The sequence below is a fragment of the Nelusetta ayraudi genome, unplaced genomic scaffold (genome assembly GCF_046127955.1).
Source record: "Nelusetta ayraudi isolate G7.1 ecotype Tasmania unplaced genomic scaffold, CSIRO-AGI_Nayr_v1 ptg000160l, whole genome shotgun sequence".
Taxonomy (NCBI): Eukaryota; Metazoa; Chordata; class Actinopteri; order Tetraodontiformes; family Monacanthidae; genus Nelusetta; species Nelusetta ayraudi.
The window spans coordinates 949,014-966,933 of NW_027466210.1; the positions used below are offsets into that span (position 1 = coordinate 949,014).

The 17,920-nt window shown below is 50.2% G+C and overlaps 1 protein-coding gene across 1 annotated transcript in view; it reads right to left on the bottom strand.

Moving 5' to 3' along the window:
• lamc3 (laminin, gamma 3) overlaps window positions 1–17,920 on the bottom strand; it is an 88,522-nt gene that overhangs the window by 37,376 nt on the left and 33,226 nt on the right. Inside the window, exons 5-10 of the mRNA XM_076013920.1 lie at window positions 16,905–17,093; window positions 14,975–15,092; window positions 11,974–12,072; window positions 10,694–10,830; window positions 10,079–10,198; window positions 694–892 (exon numbers count right to left, since the gene is read on the bottom strand). Of these exons, the coding sequence (XP_075870035.1) occupies window positions 694–892; window positions 10,079–10,198; window positions 10,694–10,830; window positions 11,974–12,072; window positions 14,975–15,092; window positions 16,905–17,093 (862 nt within the window). The remainder of the gene's footprint in view (window positions 1–693; window positions 893–10,078; window positions 10,199–10,693; window positions 10,831–11,973; window positions 12,073–14,974; window positions 15,093–16,904; window positions 17,094–17,920) is intronic.

The window sequence follows — 17,920 nt, forward strand, 5'->3', positions numbered from 1 at the left end:
AACCACCAGCGTAACCTGTTTGGCCCACTTTTCTTGTCTTACTTTCTCGTTTTTTTTCTTCCCCCCCCACCCCCTACAGCCCCCCCATTCCATGTCTGACAAACTTTTTCGTTATTCCGCACACATTTCAAACCACTGCGGGGCGAAACCATCTGCTAAATGTATAAAAATGTGAAAACGTAACTGCTGCTGCTGCTGCTGCTGCGCCAGGAAGACATGACAGCCGGCTGGCGGAAGAGCTGGCTTGTCGCCGCGTTCGCGTCCCCCCCCCCCCCCTCCCCCCTCCCCCCGGGTTCTGCTGGGACCGAGGAGTCGCTGTCAAAAGTGGGTGAGCCGTCCCGGTTTAGTTGGCACCCGGCGGATGGCGTGCGTTTTTTTTGTAAAAACCAAAACCACCCCCCCCCCCCCGCCCCAAAAAAAAACATGGCAGAGAAATCGCAGGGGACAGGGGAGACGTGGAGACAAACAAACGTGGAGCACGGTTGCGCAACTGTCTGCTAACCCGGAATTAACCCACGGAGCGTTTGGTAACCGCTTGGGGATTTGTCATGCGCATCCGTCTGGCTGAGGAGCCCGTGGAAGGAAGGCGTTTTGCGAAAAAAGGGGTGGTGGGTGGTGGGGGGGGGGCACGTCTTGCAAAAGCGACCGGGGTGATGCAACCGGCCTCCTCCGCAGCCCATCGGGTTGGCCTACCTGACTTGGAAGGAGTGGCGCGGCGGGAGTCGGGGGTCGTGCCGGAGAAGCGGCTGGGGCGAGAGGTCGGCGAACACGGCGACCCCGGAGCCTTCCAGCAGCACCGCCACGCCGTCGGGCAGCAGGTCGGTGGTCTCCGAGGTGAAGGTGACGGAGAGCAGCTGGCCGTAGCTGAAGATCTGAGTGCCCACGAATTTCTCTGTGGAGGGGAAGGAGGGAAGAAACAAGGAGATATCATTGTCATGGGACAGAAAGTATTTTGCTTTCAATTGTTTGCAACTAATTATATCATATTGTATTATCTTAACACTTCCAACAGGTTTATATATATATATACATTTTTGAACTTTTATAGAACTTATATTTAATTTTTTTTTTAATTATTTTGAAACTTTCTATATTCCTTGTCAATTGTGAATGAAATCTATTTATCTATCTAATGCACAATCACAAAAAAAAAAAATCTTTGAATGTTTGAGGTGAGCAGAGGCGTGCATGTGTACATGTGTGTACATGTGTGTACATGTGTGTACATGTGTGTGTGTGTGTGGCACAGTGTGAAACAATGCAGGGAGGCTGGACCTGGGCGCCAAGGACGGCAGCCGCCACCACACTTCCTCCTCATCCTCATCCATCACCGACATCCACACGAGGTCTTTCTCCATTAAAAAAAAAAAAAAAAACAAGAAAAAAAAACAAGAAAAAAAAAGGCAAAACCCGCCTTCCATCCATGTGCGAGTGTGTCTTCCTTCCCCTCCAACCGAATTCCCCCTGAAAACGAAAGCGCAAGACACCGTTTCCCAGCGCCGCGGCGTGTTTATCTGCCAGCGGCTTGGACAAAGGTAACAGGTTGCACGCTTGGTTTGCCCGCCTCGTTTCCAAAGCAAAGCAAAGCATAATGGTGTGTGAAGTACATCCTGACCTCCTCTGGGGGTAGTGGTGAGGGGGGAAAGGGGGGGGGGGTAGGGAATGGTTTGGCAAGTGCCGAGGAGACTTGAGTGGGTGATTTCGCCGTCGTTGAGGAGCCGTTGGCGTCCATCACGGCGAGTCAGACGCAGTCAGTCAAAGCTTCCGCGTTGTTCACCGATGGGTGTGGCTTCCGGTCAAAGTCCCGGATTCCTTTGTACGACCACTCATTTTTCAATAAATAAATAAATAAATAAATAAATAAATCATGATTTCTGTGCGCCTTTTAAAAGGAAAAAAAAAAGTTGAATTTGTTTGTTATAAAAAAAAAAAAAAAAAAAAAAAAGACTGCCAGGTGGCACTGCACGTACGCCCAAAACAAAGCGTCTGCGGCAGCTTCCGCTCTCTTTTGCACATAAGCGAGTGATCAGATGAGGCTATAATACTGCTGATGATATTGGCACCGTTCGCCCAGGCCGTACTTCCTTGAAGGTGTCGGAATGCGCTCTTTGTCTCGCCTTCACACACGCGACATCTGTTCACGTCTCTTTTTCCCAGCAAACCGCGAGATCCGTCAGGCGAGGCGAGGCGAGGCGAGGCGGCGCCGCCTCTTAAACGGAGCCGCGCATCCCGCCGCCGTGCTGGCGCCGCACAATCCCATTTGCCACGCCGCGCGCGCGCGCCGTTATTTATATTTATACAAGCAGATGGCTGCGGAGGTGTTTTGTAGGGAATGGGAAACAGTCGGGCGGGGAAAAGGCTGAAAGGACGTGAATAATAAATGGCCGCTCTCTGTTCGCGGTTCAATAAGCCATCGCTCACGTCGACCGCGCCGGCAGGAATCAATGGGAATAGATAATTGCAGCCAATCAGAAGCGGAGGGCGGCCGCCCAACGTGCGTAAATCATCATCCGCAAAGACAAAACACTTTGCCCCAGTGAAATGAGCTGCCACGCATGTCGGCGCCGTTTTCGGAGTCAATACGTATTGATGGCAAGAGGAGGGGGGGGCGGTGGGGGGGCAATCCGTCACTCCGGTTAGGAAAGCGGCTTGATTAATTCCATCAACTCTTAGAAAAGAAGCCGCCTTCAGTGAGTTCTTACTACACATCAGAACATCTCGACGACTCGAGCCCAGTGTGGTGAGAGGCCTCGACGAAGCAGCCAATCAACAGAGAGGCTCGAGTTCAATAAGATCGCTCACACTGGAGCAACGTCAGGCATCAATCAATTAACAAGCCAAGTAAAAACTGTAAGGTCGGTCTATCTATCAATCAATAAATCAATCAATCAATCAATCAATCAATCAATCAATCAATCAATCAATCAATCAATCTACCTACCTACCTACCTACCTATCTATCTATCTATCTATCTATCTATCTACCTATCTATCTACCTACCTACCTACCTATCTATCTATCTATCTATCTATCTATCTATCTATCTATCTATCTATCTATCTACCTACCTATCTATCTATCTATCTACTTACCTACCTACCTACCTACCTATCTATCTATCTATCTACCTACCTACCTACCTACCTACCTACCTATCTATCTACCTACCTACCTATCTACCTACCTACCTACCTACCTACCTACCTATCTATCTATCTATCTATCTATCTATCTACCTACCTACCTACCTACCTACTTACCTACCTACCTATCTATCTATCTATCTATCTACCTACCTATCTATCTACCTACCTACCTACCTACCTACCTACCTATCTATCTATCTATCTATCTATCTACCTACCTACCTACCTACCTACCTACCTACCTACCTATATATCTATCTATCTATCTAACACACATTAACAAGTATTGCTAGCACAAAATTACTGAAATAGTTTTAGTATTTTTTCTATCATGCAAATTGAGGCTGATGAAAATGTGACTTTTCCAAAGTGTCAAAGAAATGTTGGGGGTTGAGGTGCGACGGCTGATGATAAAAGTACCTGTGAACGTTTGAAAAAGCACATTTTTTTTTTCTACATACAAGCCCCCACAGTTGATGGAGAAAATGTGGTCTTTTTTATTTGGTAACATTCTCTCTCTCTCTCTCTCGCAAAAAAAAAAACAAAAAAAAAAAAAAAAAGGCGCATTCAAACCACACTCAATTGGGCAGCATCCGCCGACACACACAGGCCCATCGTTGCATTGCATTAATAAAAGAGCAGGATATGTCTCAGTGGAGCAAGAGTTCTGGGGAAATACAGAACAACCTATTAGCGATAGTTGCGGAGTGATGCTCTGCAAAAATGAATAATTCCACAGGCCCGTCCGTGTTCGCCAGGAAAATAAATGCCAACAGATAACGCCCTTAAAATGATTAACAAGCAGCACACAGCGTGCACCTCTTGCATAACGGCGGGTAATGAGTCCGCTAATGCTATTGTGTGACCAAGCTAATATTCTCTCCTGGAAGTACTCAGTGTTTCAGACGTCGCCTCTGTCTGCAATGACGGAGGAACCAAAGCGCAATTATTCACAACGTTAATAGACCATGCAGAAACGGCCCCGGTGGCGGAGCCGTTGCAAAAGTCATGAATCACCCTGAAATACAGTGAAAGGTTTATTCATGGGTGAGCACGATCCGTTGTCCGCGCATTAGCGTCAATTTGTATTCATTATTTTTCTGCACATGACCAATTCGAGTGAGTTGAAAGTGCAGCAATCTCTCATAGCCTGCAGCGTACATGCATTATTTATGTATTTATATGTCTATATATATATATGTCTATATACATATAGACATATATATATATATACACACACACACACATATAGGTATGTAGAGTATATACAAGTCAAACTAGATCTGACTTTCATCACATATCACCAGGGAAACCTTATCACACGTGACTTAAACACAAACCACAATGCCCCAACCCAGAGCGGTAACTCGGATTACGCTAGTTAGCAGATGCTAACATATACTATTCCTGTAGGCAAGTGGACTGTTTTTTTTTTTAACCGTTAAAACAGGTAAAAAGTCAAGATGACTTCACCTAACCTTCAAGGCTATATGTGGTGACCTGAATGACCGAGAGCCTTCCCGGACATGCTAACACAAGCTAACAAGTCTCTGTCGTAGTTTACAGCTTACTTGCGACTTGCACACGAGTAACTTTCAGAAACTGGACGGGCGGCTGAAGCCACGGGCGCCGGAGCAGCGCAGATCAAAGCTGCCCACTCTTCGCCGTGCTGACCCGCGATGATGGGTTTCTGCACGCGCAGTTTGTCGTCTGCCTTTTTTTTTTTTTTTTTCCGGGAGAAACACTCCACACTGTGTTTGGCAAAGGAGAGCTTGGCAGGTTTTCGGCAGTGCAGCTGGTTGTTTTCCCGGGCCTTTCTGTTTACAAAGCCCGTCTCGCTGAGAGCGTCAGACATTAAGCTTGAATGACTGAGCCACTCGGTGAGTCGAGAGGCCTGCGCTGCGTGTGTGCAGAGGGAGTGATTGACTCGGCGGCGGCGGCGGCGGCGGTGATTGACTCCTCGCCGCTCCGCTTCCTGGTTGTTGTTTTCGATCGGGCGTAATGGAGCCTCGCAAATTTCATGCATATAAAGGAGTTCAACCTTGGAGGGTTTTGCCTCCTGGAAGCCCCTTCCTGGCTGAGAGCCTCGGCAGTCGGCGCTGGTTAATTACAGTCAATCATGTGGCAGAGTCATCAAAGATGCCGACGTGGTGCAGTGACTCAGGACTGGTTGACTTTGGTTGTTTTCCAGAGATCCCCCCCCCCCCCCGCCCCCCCCCAACCCTTCACTTGTGGTTTTCATTGTTTAGACATGGAAACTAAGCAGGGTTTGGATATCTCAAGCAGCAGGCACAAAAATACTCACAATTTTGGGGGAATAAACGTCTCAAAAGAAAGAAGGTTTTAAGGATCAGCGTCTCCCAGAGGATCCCGGACCTGGACCCGGATTCACTGCACTCCAGCTCCGTTGCAAGGTGAACAAAAATATCCCGAAAACACGGACACCCAAAATAATGTAAAAAAAAACATCATATAAATAAATAAATAAATAAATAAATGATATAGCTACAAAGGTGGAAGAAAAAAACATATTTTTTTTATATTTCTGGGTTGTTTTGAAGTGTCTCACTAAATGTCACAGCTTTTCTTTTGAAGATTCGGTTCACAGGAGCGAGCCGACACCGAACCGCAGCTTCGCTTTCCGCCGGGAAGTTTCACCTTTTCACTTATTCCCTCTTTGTTAACTTTTCGGAAAAAACGAGTTGGCTGGTCCCGGCGGTGCTAATTCGAGGGATTTATTTATTTTTTTGTCGGAGGGAAGGCGCTGGAGATCCCGCAACTTTAAAAACGCGACTCCTGTCGCGGCATCTGATCTGAATAATAGCTTCCGTGATGAATCGGCGGCCGAGAAATGATGTATCCATTTAAATCAGCTGCGCGGGGTACAGATGGGGAAAACAAATCAACTGTATTCCACTCTGTTTCAAAATTGCTTGTCATGAGTGCGTGGCTCACACTCACACCCCCCCCCCCACCCCCCCAACCACTACAGTCATAATGCCAGATTAAATGCCCATATAATTTCTGGGGCAGTGACAGAGGAGCGCAACAATCAATCTGGAAGGCGAGACTTCAAAATTAAATCAAGCCCCGTTTCCGGGAAGTCGCAGCTGCTTTGCACGATAAACACCGACCTGATCGAAGCCATAACATTAACCGCCCAATAAAAGAGAGTGTGCGAGCGCAAAAAGGCGGGCGGCCAGCTGGCTGAGCAGTAAGCTGCATCACCTGGAGGTGCAATCTATTTGATCTGAGACCTCATAAAAGTTGGTGGAAGGTTTGTTGATATTCAGAGGGGGACACGCAGCAAAGCTAATATTGGATTAAAAAAAAAAAAAAAAAAAAAAAAAACCCACTGCTAATGTTAATGACGGACTTGCAATACTTTGCTATCGACCTTGCTGAAAGTTGGCTACTGCCAGTGTTGTACTTCTGCTGAATAAAACCAGAATGATCACAAAGCAGCTAGCATTTAGCTGGCACTGTTTAGCCGTTAGCGCTGTCGGGTCTCGTCATTATTTGTTAGTGCTCAAGAGGGCGCGTGACTGCGCTTGCACTAAAAATGCATTTCACACAGTTTAATTACAGTTTTTTTTTTTTGTTTTGTTTTTTTCGGAAGTAGACCATCAAGGTTTTAGCTTCAAAGCTAACTGTGGGCACTGCCACGGAAAATAATTGGTCTTGGTTTGATGCACCGCCATTGTGAGCTTGAACAGACAGCAGCCGTCCGTGTGACTCAGTGCTCTTCAACCGACGGGCGTCGGCGGGGTTAGAACAGGCGGGCTTTTTTTTCTCTTTTTTTTTTTTTTCTTTGGAAAACAGGCAGCGCTCAGATGAGCAGAGTGCAGCGGCGGGGTGGGCAGGGAGCACTTGAGAGAAATTAGCTAGCGGGACGGGGGTGAAGTCAGGACAGAGGGGGCGGTCCTTTGAGAGTGAGGGTATCGCGACTTTTAACCTCGCCCCTGCTGCCGAATGGGACACGGTGCAATTCAGGCTGTTTGGAGGACCCTGAACCCGTTGCTTTGCCACTCGGGAGCGTCGCTCGAGTGCTACTTTACTTTCCGAGTTGGTTGACTTTTTCTTTTCTTTTCCTGCCCCCCTCTCTCTCTCTCCTACTCTCTCTCTCTCTCTTTCCTCCTCACCGCCTTTTATTGAGTGTGTTTGTTCTCTCGCCCCGTCGCTCTACGTGGGGGCCTCTCATTTCCCTTGGCAACATCTCTCCTGTGTGTGTGTGTGTGTGTGTGTGTGTGTGTGTGTGTGTGTGTGCGCGCGCCCCCTCCCTCTACCCCTCACTCCCCGCCGCATGTTTCCCGACAACAACGCCACCGGGCTGCAATAGAGGCTGACCCGGGCGCAGGCGGCACTCAGGCTGTGTGAGGCTCTTACCTGAAATTGCAGTTTGAATCAAAGTGACAGCTCGCCCGGAGCTGCTCTCATGGATCTCTGCTCTCTTTCTCCCCCTCTCTCTGCCTTCATCCCCCTCGACTGAACCCCAGGAACAGCCGTCCTTCCATTAAAATTCTGTGTTCTGCCTCTCTGTATTTTTCTTTCTCTCTCTCCCCCCCCGCCCCCCCTCCTCCTCGTCTCTCCTTCCAGCCTCCCTCTCTCTGCCGCTTCAGGCTTAGCAGGTTGGCCTACCGCCGTGCATGCGGGAAGAGGGAAGAGTCGGCGGCGCTCGGCCCTCAACAGATGGTTGCGAGGACTTGCGTTGGATCGAGTCCGCCCTTCGGCGCGAAAGGCGCTCGTGCCAAGAGGGCAGGTTGCCGCTGTCCAGCACGTTCAAGTCGCCGCCGCCGCCGCCGTCGCCGCCGCTTGGAGGCGGGTCAAAGCCGCTGCTTAGAGTGTTTTGTCTGCAACGGTTCCTGGCAGCTGTGCTCGACTGTTCTTCCGGCCTGCCCGAGTCTCCGGAGGGAGGAGGGGGGCCTGTGTCACCCGCCGAGCAGATGTCCAGGATCAAGAGAAGGACGACGCACTCGCTTCAGAGGAAGAGGAGGAGGAAGAAGAGTTGAAAGAGGAGGAGGAGGAGGAAGAGTTGAAAGAGGAGGAGGAGGAGGAGGAGGAGAAAAGATGGACGGGTGATGATGAGGGAAACACCCCCCCACCCCCCGGAAAAACCACGATTAAAAGCTGTTCCGGCGTCCTCGGAGGAAACGACCAGAAGGTGTTTGTGCCAAATTGTTTCTCCGAGCTGAGAAAACTAAACTGCCTCCCGGCCACAGAAAATCCGCCGGGCTCCGCTGACAGATCCCGTCACCGATGTCTCGCCCGCCGTCTTGGCGTCCTCTGATTTAGTTTTTTTTTTTTTTTCTCTTCCCTTTTTAGCGCCGCCACTTAGATCCCAAGCACTCGTCTCTCGCCGCTAATTCAATTTGAAAAAATGCGCCCGCGATGATTGAATCCCGTCCCGGGCGGGTGACAAGCCGAAAGGGCCCCCGAGGCGAGGCGGAGGGCCGGGCTGCGTTCGCCGGGAATCACAGAAGACGCGTTTGCATACAAGAGTCGAAGCCGAGTTGTCACTCAGAATTATCGCTGGATTTGACGGCCGCAGAGAGAAGAGAGCGCGCGTGTTTTGTTTTTTTTTGTACATTAGAGGGTGACAGAAAAAAAACAAATTAAAAAGTAAAAGCGAGCAGTGGGGGTGTGGTGTGTGGGGGGTGTGGGGGGGGGCGGGGGGGGGGGAGAGATGGGGGTTTATTTTATTGAATATTTCCGCGCGGACACTTCCAAAGCCGCTGTCACGCCGGTCTAATCTTGAAAGTGACGGAGGGAGAGAGCAAGAGAGAGAGAGAGGGAGAGAGAGAGAGAGGGAGAGAGAGAGAGCGAGAGAGAGAGAGACGAAGGCGGGAGAAAATGAGATCATTAATAGCGGCCATAGATTTTGCGTGTTTATTATGCCGGGGAACAACATAAACAGGCGCTGCGCGGGGCAGATAAGCCGCAAAGCCGCACTCGGCCACTGGGGCCGCTAATCTGCGCTGCGGTGCACTGCGGTGCGCTGCGCGCCCCCCCCCACCGGGACCGACGACTTACCACAGAAGAAGAAAAGCATCTTCAAAAAGAATAAATAAAAGAATGAGCCGTCTATATTTACGATTCATTTGAAACGACCAATTTACATCGTTAATGCAATAATGCTCTGCACTTGCATGAGCACACAAACATATAAACTTAGAAATAGTCGTCAATGACATTCCGCGAGTTATGAGTGACCAGCCAGGCAGCCGGGTGTTTGGATTGGTCCTTCCGAGCGAAGACGCCTCCGGATGGAGCCGCTCTCTCTCTCTCTCTCTCTCGCTCTCTCTCTCGCTCTCTCTCTCCCCCACTGTGTGATTGTCGCGCATTGAGGGAACCTTGCAGGATGCGCCGCTAATGGGATTGCTCCTGTCTCGCCTCTGGCCGAGGACCCCCTCCGGCTCCCGGCGTCTTGACGGCTGAGAAGCGGCTGAGAAGCGGCTTAGCGGCGGCGGAGCCCGCGAGGCGGGAAACTGAGCCAATTTTCACTTTGTTGCCTCTCCAGCGCGGCCGAGACATCCAATTCCATCAGGGCCTCCGCTGCTGGGGCGGCCCTGATGGAAATGGCCTCCTGAGTCCTACGGCCAGGCCCGGCTTAGTCCCCTTATCTTCTAATGGCTGTGATAGTGGAGTGGAGGCAAAGCGTGTCCGGGTAACCGCTGCCAAACAGTCCGATAAATCTGACCGGGGAAACAACGGGAACACGGACGCGGTGGCTTTTTTTTTTTGCATGAGGAGCGACAAGCGGGAGAGGATTTACCGTCTCGTAGCGGCCAGTGATGATACCAAATGAACCCTCCCCCCTCCCTCCCGGGACTCGCATCCCTCTTGTTTTGTTCCCTCCCCCCCAACGTGGGGGTACTGATCCGTCGCGGAGAGGAACGAGCGGGAATCCTGGCCATTATTTGCGCTGACTCACCTGGAGCTTTGTAGAAGCCAATATCCTCCTCGCTGAGCGGCAGCAGGTAGACTTCGCCTTCCTTCCACAGCAGGGGGAACTCCCGCCCGCCGAAGAACTCCCCCGCCCAGCCGTCGTGATCTGCCGGAGGGGGAAAAAAAAAGTGGATTTTTTTTGGGGGGTGTATATATATATATATATATATATTGTGTGTGTGTGCGCATAAAACTAAAGTGTATTTATTGTATTTATTTGTGTGATTTTATTTTGAAATCAGCCAGGCAGGACGCCAGAAAACTGTTGTATTAGCGTCAGCATCTCTTGCTTGTCATGTGCTTTCCGCCCACTAGATGTCGCTCAATCTTAAACGCAGGGCCCTTTATGTGCATTTTCTTTCTCTTTATTTCCAGTCTTGCACATGCGAGTCGGGGGCCGAACCGTAACCTTCACACGCACATGTGCGCACATTTTCTCTCGAGCTGTTGAAAAGTCTGATGAACAGGTTCAGAATTATTTCAAGGCAACAAACGGGGAGCTTCGGGTGGAGAAATGACTGCGATGGAAAGATTGGCGGTGATTGGAGGAGCAAACAATCATGCAGATATCCGGCCGCGGTGATTGAGCCGCTGATGATACCTTCCATGAAGTCTGAAGTGATGCCCACGGCCGCGAAGTGATTGGAAGAGGAGCAGGCCGGCGAGTGTCCGAGGCAGAAGCAAGGCTGGCAGCCCTCGGGGTTGACCGGCTGCAGGTTGAAGAAGCCCGGCTTGCACCTGTTTGCCAACACACAGACACAGTTCCCAGAATGTTACAAAAAAAAAAAAAAAAAAAAAATTGTCATCATGCAAGGCTCATCATGGCTAATCAATACCATTTTTTCATTTTTTTTTATTTTTGAAACACTCCGGAGGTTTTTTTCTGTGCGCGCTGGGAGAGGATGACACCCTGAGCGCTGACCTGCAGACGCCGCCATATGGGTGGGACAGAGGACACGGCGAAGGAAGCACTCGCGACACGAGTCGCGTTACACAGGGGAGGCAGCCTGCGCAACGATCCGAGAAATCAAAAAAACGAAGAAAAAAAAAAAGCCAACATGCTAGCAGCGCAGACTTATTCGATACTTAGAGACCCCGAGCTGTGTGCATTACTAATGTCCCGATGAGTTTATCGGTGCTGGCCTGTCTCCTCCTGGAGCGATAAAGAAAAAAAAACAAAACCCAAAACGAAAAAAAACCTGTATTGAAACATACTGGGAGCAGCAGAGATCATCTATTGATGCGCTGAAAAGGAATGCTGTCTGTCCAAATAGTTCAAATGACAACAAACCCCAGAGCTCGTCGCGGGGAGGCCGCTCTTTTCCTTCTGAGCGCTCCGCTGCACTCGCGGGTGTCTGACAAACCGTCTCCCTGCTGAGCCGTGGCGGACTGCGCTGGTTTTTGTTTTACACCAGCAGATAAATAATGTTAAAACTGCTTCCTGCGTGGTTCTGGTGGCAGTCTCAAATGTTTCGCATGGATCAAAGTTCTTTTCGGCAGCTTCTGAATTGTGGCAAACCCTCCCTGCCACGCTACAGCACAAACTTTTTTGCGGCTAATTCACTTGGGACTACACCAGGAAACCGCTATTGCTAGCGCCTAAGCGCCCAGGAAAAGATAAATTACAAACACAGGAAGTCGCTGTGAGCCTAGCAAGGCGCTTCATTAGCACGAGCGCCGCAAAAATAACCGCGTTATTACAGGGCTAGCTGGTCGCTTTAACATTCAAACGGGGTTGGTGACGCACGCAACTCCTCAAGTGGCAGAGATTAGCATGCATGCTAACGGCGACAACAATTGCATCAGCACTATGCATTTCGCACTCAAAGAGGACGAAAGAAGAAGCGAAAGAGGGCATCTTCGGTTGACCTCTGACCTCACCTGCTGCAGCTCTGCCCCTCCACGTTTGCCCTGCAGTGACACCGTCCGTCCAGCGGGGAGCAGTCCGCCACGCTGCCGCTGGCCTCGCACTCGCACGGCCTGAACATGGGAGACACGAGAGGAAACTGTGTTACTGGGCTGTATTGTTCTGTTTTCTTTTTTTCTTTCTTTTTTTTAAAGAAACAAAGGCACGTTTTTTCTCAGATTTTTTTTTTTGTTGTTTCTTTTAGAATCACAGACGGTCGGATTCACATCTGCCGGGCCTGAAAGCAGAGGGGCGTCTCCCCGGGACAGCGGAGCAGCGGCTGTTACCAGTCAGGGGTCCTCCTACCTGCATCTCTCCAGCAGCTGGTCAGAGCTTCTCCTCACACGACTCTCGTTAAAAAACAATTCACTTGCAACTTAACGTGCAAAAATTCGGAAAAAATATTGGGGGGGTTTTGTTTGTTCGACCGCCGCCGGCGATCGATCACTTTCGTTGGAGGACGGCGGCGCGGAACCCCCACTTTTTTTTTTTTTTTTCTTATTTATTCTAACGAGGACCCATTACAAATAATTCAATTATCCAAAGTCGCGCCGTCCCCGCTAGTTTCTGCTTCAGCGGTCTGTGTAATTCACACCTCGGCTCCCCGGCCCGATCCCGCTGCCAGGATGCGGTGCCCGTGTTTGTCTTTGCGCACGTGCGCGCCGCGCCACTCGTTCATATTTGCGTTAATGGAATTTTCCTCCGTCGGAACGGCTCTCACCCGTCGTCCTCCTCTGCCAAGGCCCCCCCCCGCCCCACCCCCCCATTATCCGCGAGTTTGTCGCCGCCGAGACCAGGCGGTCGATGAGGAGGAAGTCGGTCCCGAAGGTTTGTGAAAATGCTAACGATTTTCCATAAATCCTCCCGGATCTCCGGCCAAATCTGCCCGCCGCTCTGACGCTCCCGATGGTTTGTTGGGGGAAATTAAAAAACAGCCGTAAAAAAAAAAAAAACGTTAAAAAAACCCAAAATAAAATAACCCACCGAAAAACAAAAGCCGTCTGCTTCCTTTTAATCACAGGCGTGGAAACGTACTCACTTATTTCCCTTCTCATCGGCGACACGTGGAGCCAAATTAGCATTTAGATTCGTCTCGTTAACGTACGGCAAATATTTGCCGTGTAATATTTCCTCCGCCGGCTCCTCGTGGCGACACAAGCGCTCATTCCCCCCCCCCACCCCCCACCTCCACCCCCACCCCCGTTATCGCGCGGCTACGCGCTGATTGAGGCGGTGCGCAACAAGGTCGACCCCCCCGAGCACCTCCATCGGAGGCTAAACAGCGCGGCTGCTATCGCCGACTCGCAGTGTCCGCACTCGGTGAGACTCGCCAGACTAATAACAACAACATCAAACAATCATTGATATTCGGTTCGGCGGCGGCCGGGCCGCTCAGCATTCCGTCGGCGTGTGCGTTGCCGGGGAGGGCGGGTAGGGAGGGAGGGGGGGAGGGTAGGGAGGGAGGGAGGGAGTCGGGACACGAGCTAGCGGAACAACACTTGGTGAATATAAATACGAAAAGGAGGAGAAAAAAAACACTCTCGCTTCTCAGTGGCCTCGGCTGCGTCCCGGGGGGGGAGTCGGTGGCTCGTGACGCGTTTCGGCCTCGGGCTGAGTGTTCGGCGGTGGGTCAGCGCGACCGACCGACTGGGCTGAGACAGGAGCGGCTGAGCTCGTTCCCCGCGATTTCCGAGGGTACGCGGACGACAATGACGCCGTCGAAGCCCTCAGAGAGCCGAGGAGCCAGAATGTGTGGCCGCCGACCTTCCCGTCCGCCATGGCAGCTCACAAAACCAACAAAGCCACAGTTTTGCTTTGGAAATCAGTTTTTTATTGAACCGTTCCAGGTCGCTGAAGCTGAGTGCCAGGCAAGGTGCGAGAAAGCGATTGCAAAAGGATGCCAACAGCAGGACCCGAGTGCTCTGAACCTCTGAACACTCTGAGATCATCACATCAGAATACAAGAGTGAGCTGCACTGTGTGCAGAGGTGTGTGTGTGTGTGTGTGTGTGTGTGTGTGTGCGTGTGTGTGCGTGTGTGTGATAAATTCTGCAAAACCTCTGGCAAAAAAGATATACACAGGTCATATGATTGGTCTTGTTGTTGGATTGATTGATTGATTGATTGATTGATTGATTGATTGATTGATTCAATCATCCAGATTGGTGCCTCTACTTTAAAACCACTTCACTACATTTAATGTGGCTGCACATCCAATCCCCTCTCTTAGACGTTTGCCAATACCATCGATAACATCGAGTAGCTAACGTGAAGAGGCGTCTCGGTGATGTTATGGCGAGACGCCACTTTGAGATAATACCGGTGACCCACCCGGTGACCCACCCACCTGGTGACCCACCTGGTGACCCACCTGGTGACCCACCCACCCGGTGACCCACCCGCTGGCCTGCGGTGTTTGCTGATGATCCCGATGTTACACGAGGAATCGCACAGTTCAGGCTGGCTGGACAACCGCAGATGCACACTGTCTGATAATGTTTGCAAATTATTAATTATTCAAAATTATGATTATTATTATTATCATTATTATTATTATTATTATTATTTTTTACTCTTTCCTCCCTGCGGGGTCCTGCATGTGTTGCTGGTCGGTTACTCATGCCTGCCACTGCAGGCCATCGGCTGATAAGCAAGTCGCGAGAAAATGAGAATCCTCTTGTTTACAGCTGCTTGCGTCACTGATAAATTCCTGCTGCGGGGGGGGGGTGTGTTCGATGGTTTATCTGCCACACAGGAAAGATTTATGAGGTCCGTTTCACCTGTTCATCACCCCCCCCCCCGCCCCGCCCCCTTCTCTCCTTCAAAGGCATTTCAAAGCCAAATGGCCTCGTTGATTTTATCGCCGCTTGCTTTGTCACTTGCTGTCGCCAATGTGTCTCCGTGCGTCTGTTTACTTGCATTTTATCCCCCCCCCACACACCCCCACACCCCCACCCCCCATCGCCTCGCTGCTCACCTGCAGCCGCCGGGGCCGAGAGAGTGAAATCCGGCCTGACACGCGTCACACTTGTCCCCCGTCACGCCACTTCGGCACTCGCATCTTCCCTCCACGTCGCACTGCAGACTCACCGAGCCTGGCGGAGAGGGAGGGGAAATTGAGCGAGAAAGCAAGAGAGAGAGAGTGAGAGAGAGAGAGAGAGAGAGAGAGAGAGAGAGAGAGAGAGAGAGAGAGAGAGAGAAAAGCCCAGGGGACGCAAAGTGCACGAGCGAGAGAAGGGGACAAGGGTTAAAGAAACATCAGCTTACTGGCAGCGTGGGGGGGTAGGGGGAGGGGGGGGGTGGTGGGGGGGAACACCCGCGGATGATATTTGCTCTGCAGCGAGGCGCGCATTCGGGGGGGGGGAGGGGGTCGTTTAATTTAATGAAGGGGAAAAAGTACAACAGCGGTGCGGACATTAGCGAGACGGAAGCTCGCTGGAGCCGCCCTAATTGTTTATCGATGAGATGGACTCCTCGAGCTCCGCACACGCTGAGGAAACATACGGCAGGTGCGCTTGGTTATTATTTGTTTGTTTGTTTGTTTGTTTGTCCGTTTCTTCCCCTTTAGTCATTCACCGTCGTCATCGCGGCTTAATGAAGTGGTACGGACATTTAACGGCCCCCTCGCCCCGTGGCGGCACTTCCAGTTTTTCTTTTTTTTTCTTTTTTTATTTAATGACCCCCCCCTCCCCCGAGTCCCTCCATCGCAAAGGTCCGGTGGGTTAACGGCATCGGGGTGGCTCAGTAAAGACAATCATAAGATAAGATAAACCTTTATTCGTCCCACGACGGGGAAATTTAGGACGTCTCTAATGGTCACTCAGGGGGCGCCGGTGAGGCCGGCTGCGGACAGAGACGTGCGGAACATAAGGACAAGGCTGTGTTAATTATGATTTAAAGGCCCACTGTGAGAGATTTAGCAGCATCCAGTGGCTGGAAAATATAATTGCCAAACTGTTACTGCCACATTAGCTTCAGCACCGTACTGGATTTGTTTTTTAAGTAAAAATGATTCTATTGACTGTAAAGGGAGGTGGGTGGAGTTCTAGTGATGTCACCCGTTGGTTAAAGCGAATGTCCGTTCCGAAGCAAAGAGGATGGTTACAGGGACAGCGCCATCTTGACTTCCCTCTTCGTTTTCCAATCAGAAGCCTCAGTATTTGGGCGTGCACCAATTTGAACCAGTTTGTAAAGGCTGGGATTTAATTGCAGCGCTCTTTTTTTTTTTTTTTAGCGTTTTTGCAACCGTTTGTGGTGGCTCCCTGCTGGCCAAATGACAAAACCCAGGTTTATTGGCACTTTTGCGTTGGCCCGCTTTCTGAGTCCGGGAGCTCCATTCATCTTTTTTCATGCAGATCCTCATTAGAAACTCTGTCAATGAATCCTGACCTCTCTTGTCCTCCACCGTCATCCATCCCACCCACACACCCATCGACCTGACTGCATGCCGACCTTCCTTTCCAGCCACTCGCGTGCTTTATTATCTCGATCTCGCATCTTTCTAATATTAACTGCTGTCCAAACTTGGTGGCTTCCTACAGCTGCCTCTTTACAAGTTGAATTCTTTTTTGTTTTTTTGTTTGTTTTGTGAATTAACAAACTAAAGTAATTAAATCCAATTGACCCTTTCTAACCAAAACAGACAATGTTATGCCATTCTTTTTCTTTTTAGCAAGTGGGTCTTTAAATTTTGCACAAATTAATCCTATTAGTCCCTATTTGTGTCTGTAGCTGAATGTGTCATCTTGCCAAACAAACAAACTAATTGAGCCACTAATTGATTTCCCCAGTCAAGGAAAACAATAATGGTAATAATAGCACTTTTCATTAGTTACAAAAAAGAGTTTAAAAACACATGCTCATCAGAATAAAAAGTGAATTTCCGGGCCCTCTAATCTGCGGATTACCGTTGACGTTGCAGTTGCAGGGCAGGCAGGGCTCCTCGGCAGACCTCCTGTAGTGGTCGGCCCTGCAGCGCTCACAGTGGGGCCCGTCCGTGTTGTCTCTGCAGTTCACGCAGTGCCCCCCGCTGCCGGTGCTGCGGTACTGCTCCACGTCAAAGACGCAGCTGTCTGACCTCCCGCTGCAGTTGCACTCTGCGGATCGTTGGGGAGGGGGAGGTGGGGGGGCAAAAAAAAAAAGAAGGAGAAGAAGAAGGACAAGATCAGGTAAAGTCAAACGTGAAGCACCGGACGAAACAACCTGGAAGAAGCGGAGAAGGGTAGGAAATAAAAAAAAAAAAGGAAGCGAGCCGCAGGGAAGAGACAGACGAGGGCGGGGTGGTGAGGGGTGAGGGGGGGGGGGGGGGGGTATATGTGCGAGAGATTATGTGTTCCGTGTTTGAAACATAATTTAGAGGCTCGTTGCTAATCTCATTTCACAGAGGCCTAATGAGGAGCCAATCGGCTGTCAGGGGGCACTTAGATAACAGTAATTCATGTTTATACAAGAGCAAATTACTCAGCTGATAGCGCAGCATCGCAGCTCTGGTGTCGGATCCCTCCATAGTTCAGCAGCCACCCTGAGGGGGGGATTTAGGTGAAATAGCCCATTTTATTATGAACCCCAGCTCTCGGCTGAGGTGGCAATAACCGCCTGATTATCGCCTCTCATTGACAGGGAGTCTCTCAGGTGCTCACCTCACTGTCAGAGATAAAGGTTATAGCCGAAAGCGCGCTCGGCACGAACCTGGAAAATGCTGCTTAAAAAAAAAAAAAAAAAAAAAAAAGATTTAATAAAAAGGTCTGTTTGGCGCAGCTCCGGGTAAACGTCGCGCCGTGAAATTGTGACGACTTAATGAGTCCACAGCAAGATTAGAAAATGTTTCTTTTGTGTTTGAAAAAACAAATAAATAATAAACTGGTCAGCGCTTGCGCTAAATAAAAACCCCCCCGAGAACGGCGTCACCGCAGAGGTTCTTTCA